Raw genomic sequence first — 4,735 nt, 5'->3', positions numbered from 1 at the left:
AAATCCTGCAGATACCCTGTAAATTCTTTCTTTTTTTACATTTTGTAATTTATATACTGTATGTTGGCTATTTATATTAGGCAATGCAATCCAGACAGGTGGTTTTTAATAGCACAATAACTGATCTGATTTAAAGTGAAGAACTAGAAGTATGTATGTAAACATGTATTTTACCACAGTTGTAAAGTGCTGGAAAAGCTTGAAAATGCACCTTGAAAGTGCTTGAATTGTACTTTGGAAAAGGTGTAAGAACCCTGATTTAAAATCCCTTTAACCATAAATGGCTAGGAAAGTCATACATTAATTGGTAATTAAGTATCAAGAACATGGTTATTAAAACTTGCACAATTACAGACTTGAATTATTTTTATTTAAATAAATATTATTATTATTATTATTATTACTACTACTATTATTATACATATAATATTTATATAAATATTTAAGTATTAAATTAATTTATGATTAATTTCCTAGTTTCTATAAATAAAAGAGGTTGAAAATGAGCAGAAGTAACTTGGGGGATTTCAAATGTTAAAATGTCTACTTAAAACATGGACTCATAGGAAGTTCTTTTTTAATTGGTTTAATTTCTTTGACTTTATTACTTAGTGTATATTTCTTTGTTCATTTGTTTTTCTTTTTTTTTATATATGTAGATGATTCCACTGGACTCATTTGTTGGCCAAAGTGCTGATGGGAAAATGGTTCCCATCATCCCCGGAGGAAACAGCATACCGCTGACCTTTTCCAATAGGAAGGAGTATGTAGAGTGTGCCATTGAGTATCGCCTGCATGAAATGGATCGCCAGGTGTGTTCAGCTCAACTCTCATTTGTGTCTAAATCACTGTATCCTTTCTTTGAATATGCAGGAGTGTATCCACACCTAGATAATGACTTGTCATCTCATCCTGTTATTCATCTCTTCTGTTGCGTTCCCCTCTGAACGCGCGTTAGGTGGCGGCGGTGCGTGAGGGCATGTCCTGGATCGTGCCTGTTCCCTTGCTCTCCTTACTAACAGCACGGCAGCTGGAGCAGATGGTCTGCGGGCTGCCGGAGATCAGCGTGGAGGTTCTGAAGAAGGTGGTCCGCTACAGGGAGGTGGACGAACAGCAACAGCTGGTGCAGTGGTTCTGGCAGACGCTGGAGGAATTCTCCAATGAGGAGAGAGTCCTCTTCATGCGCTTCGTCTCGGGACGCTCCCGTCTGCCAGCTAACACTGCTGACATATCCCAAAGGTTCCAGATCATGAAGGTGGATCGGGTAAGAATATGTCTGTTTTTATGAATGGACATTTATAGCCAGTGGAAAAGCGGCTAATGTGTGTTTATATACTAACATGTGTTTTTACTCTGTTTTTCAGCCGTATGATAGTCTTCCCACCTCTCAGACGTGCTTCTTCCAGCTCCGCCTCCCACCTTACTCTAGCCAGTCGGTCATGGCGGAGCGGCTGCGTTATGCTATTAATAACTGCCGTTCTATCGACATGGACAACTACATGCTCTCCCGCAATGTGGACAACGCAGAGGGGTCGGACACAGATTACTGACCCCCCTGCATGCACACGTAAACACAGTCTGTGTAGGACTCAGTTTAGTATTCGGTGCAGGCTTTTATGATTTTTCTGATTACCGATGTTTTCACATATACATCTTAAACACAGAAGTGTTTTTCTTTCTCTTTTGGTTTCTTAGCAATTAAACTGAACTTGGGTGGGCCGCACAATCTGTTTACACACTCGCACATGTGTTGATGTATATTCCTTCTTTTTACTTTGAAGCGTAGTCTTTCTCCACTATTCATTCTTTTTTGGCTCTCTTTTTTTCAGGATATTCTGCATGAAAGTGTTTTATTTCAAAAAAAAAAAATGTATAGAATGACAAAAAAAGAAAAGAATTGTACATTGTGTATAATGCTTCATTAAGAGATTGGTTTACATGAGTATCTGTATTTATTTGAATTTTTTGAACCGCCTACACCAGGTTTCTTATGTCAGATGCAATAAATGTTTGAATCTGAAACAGCATTTTTGTTGCATTTTTGGTCACAAATTCAAAAGCACAAAATGACCTGGAAAAAAAAAAAAAGCCAAAGTTTAGGTTTAAGATTATTTTTTAATTATTACTTTTATTCCACACACTTTAAATTGAATGTAACAGTAGAGACATTTATAATGGGATTGTAAATGTTTCTTGAGCAATAAATCATATTTCATAATTCTTTCTGAAGGATCCTGCAACACTGACTGCTGAAAATTCAGCTTTTCCATCAAAGGACTAATGAAAGTTTAAAATATATTAAAATAAAGTTGATTGTAACATTTCTCAGTATTGCTGCTTTTATTCTCTCTATATAGTTGTTTTTTTCCTGCTGCTTATTTGAAAATATTTTCATTTTGTAAATACATTTACATACTGCCCTAGTGTGCAGTGCGCCGACATGTAATGCCATTGAGTTTTGGGCGTCCCGAGTTCAAATCCCGGCTCAAGGACCTTTCCCAATCCCACCCTCTCGCTCTCCCCCACTTCACTTCCTGTCTGCTCTACACTCACCTATCCTAATAAAGGCAAAAATTCCCCAAAATAAATCTTTAAAAAAAAAATGTAGAAAAGGCAATTACAATGCATTCGCGTTTAAGCTACTTTATTGTGAATGAAAATTTCATACACCTTACAAAGGAAACTAAAAGCATACGAGTCCAATAAAAGTGACATCTAAGACGGATACCACTGGGGTCAGTGGTCACCTATGTGTTTAAAATCATCCAGAGCTTCCTGTAGCATAGATTCAGAGATTAGTGGTTTTATTGAAGAGTGGCCACTGCATTCATCAATCAAGCCCAAGCAGTTTAAATATTTCCCACTGGGAAAATTAAACTGTTACCCTAGGGAGAGTTGAGGAGGATCTTTTAAAAGACAAGCTTACAGACACATGAATTCAAACAAAAACGTTACTCTCCAGGGTTTGATCGCCAGATAATTAAAGATCTGTTGTAAAACTGATGACAGGATAGTGGCGGATCATTTGAGCCTAATTGACCATCTAAACATAAAATACAGGGCGAAAAGCCCGACAAGGGGAGAGTAAACAATTTAAGGCCAAACCTATACAAGACCTCATTTAAAGGCACAATATGTAAGATTTTATTATTAAAATACCCAAAAACCACTAGAACAGTGTTATATATTGAACATGATTTCTGCCCGAGTCCCGTCGAATTGCATCGGCTGTGGGGATGAAGAAGACAACTCCCATGATTCCACACTCAGTCACGGAGTCATCAAACTACGCCTTTGTCTATTTGTTTATTTTGAATACGCGCCCTCTAGCGGCGAAAATTACATATTGTGCCTTTAAAACCTGCTACAAAGGAGAAAATCACATATGAAAGCAGCTCAAGACAATTCTTTAGTATAAAACACACGCGCTCTCTTTGACATGGTTTCAGTGTCTCTTTCACACAGAATATGAGGAACAGAACAGAAAACAGAAGAGGAGGTAATTACAGAAAGTGCAAGATCTGCAGACATAAAATTCCTGTTACTCAGCATCCATTCTTATGCAGACTACCCAGACCACAGGCCTCCCAGAGTCCAGGGCTGCTGGCCGTGTCGTCGGCCTCCTGGCACAATGATCCGGTCTTTGGAGAAAGTCCTGTTTGTAGCTGATGGGTTATCTTGGCCTGTGATTGGCCAGCAAGAAGTCTTTATCTTTACAGGTGAGGCAGAGTTTGAGGTTCCTCAAAGATCCTCCAGCACACAAGTACGCCCAGGCCGCCATGACAGACAGTATGATGTAGGTCGGGACCAGACTGCCTTGATAGTGTGGATTCACAAATGTCTGTGTGGAAAAAAGTACCAATACAAAGATGAAAAATCTGTCTCTCACATGATGCACTTGTGATCAGAGTGAGTCAGCTGCTTGTGTCTACTGCTCTTCTCTGAGTAACGATTACCGTTCGTGAGGGAACTGCGTTGATGAAAATAATTAAATTGAATGCAAAATTAAGATGAATAAATGTGCCACAATCATAATCAAAATAACACTAAAATCACAATATAGCTTTGCACAGTAAATGCTGCTTCTGAAGAAATCCATCTCTGTACATGCAGTGAGTTTAATGTGAATTTTGGGATACAATGTTTGCACAATTTCCAACATTTCTGTGTATAAAAGTTCACTAGTATTCTGCCAAAATAAAAGCCTGAAGTTTTGAAAGTGAAGAATTTCATATTATTCTGAAATATTAAATATTAATATTGTTCATATATATAATATTATTAACTAATAGTATTATATATTAACTTGCATAATTACATTACATAATTAAATATACATGATATATAATTTAATTATCAAACAATTATTATTTTTTTACTTTACAGGACAACTGTAATTTAAAACAGAAATATAATTATATCTTCATTTTTGTAAATGGAGTTAAAAATATAATATAATAATAATAATAATAATAATAATAATACAGTAACACTTTACAATGACTATAATAATAATTTTATTGTTAAATTTTGTAAATTTATCATAATTGTTGTAATTGTAAATATAGTAATTTCTAATCTCAACTAATCACTTCTTTTTTTTTTCTCTGTATACTCAATTAATCTCATGAAGTAATTTTCAAAGCATGATTACATGATTGTTTACTTAAATTAAATATTATTATAGAGGATATTCAAGTATATACATATTTATCATTTTTAAATTTAAAAAAAA

The 4,735-nt window shown here is 35.8% G+C and overlaps 2 protein-coding genes across 2 annotated transcripts in view; one reads left to right on the top strand and one right to left on the bottom strand.

Annotated features, from left to right (window-relative positions):
• LOC107674452 (probable E3 ubiquitin-protein ligase HERC1) overlaps window positions 1–2,022 on the top strand; it is a 55,237-nt gene extending 53,215 nt beyond the window's left edge. Inside the window, 3 exon segments of the mRNA XM_016468427.1 lie at window positions 660–812; window positions 959–1,264; window positions 1,365–2,022. Of these exon segments, the coding sequence (XP_016323913.1) occupies window positions 660–812; window positions 959–1,264; window positions 1,365–1,550 (645 nt within the window). The 3' untranslated portion in view covers window positions 1,551–2,022.
• A 1,283-nt stretch (window positions 2,023–3,305) lies between these two features.
• LOC107674423 (gamma-secretase subunit Aph-1b-like) overlaps window positions 3,306–4,735 on the bottom strand; it is a 4,795-nt gene continuing 3,365 nt past the window's right edge. Inside the window, exon 4 of the mRNA XM_016468389.1 lies at window positions 3,306–3,906. Coding sequence (XP_016323875.1) covers window positions 3,674–3,906 — 233 coding nt within the window. The 3' untranslated portion in view covers window positions 3,306–3,673. The remainder of the gene's footprint in view (window positions 3,907–4,735) is intronic.

The sequence above is a fragment of the Sinocyclocheilus anshuiensis genome, unplaced genomic scaffold (genome assembly GCF_001515605.1).
Source record: "Sinocyclocheilus anshuiensis isolate Anshui unplaced genomic scaffold, SAMN03320099.WGS_v1.1 scaffold1037, whole genome shotgun sequence".
NCBI classification, from domain to species: Eukaryota; Metazoa; Chordata; class Actinopteri; order Cypriniformes; family Cyprinidae; genus Sinocyclocheilus; species Sinocyclocheilus anshuiensis.
Note: the sequence above shows the minus strand (reverse complement) of the source record. Positions and strands in the feature narration are given on the sequence as shown.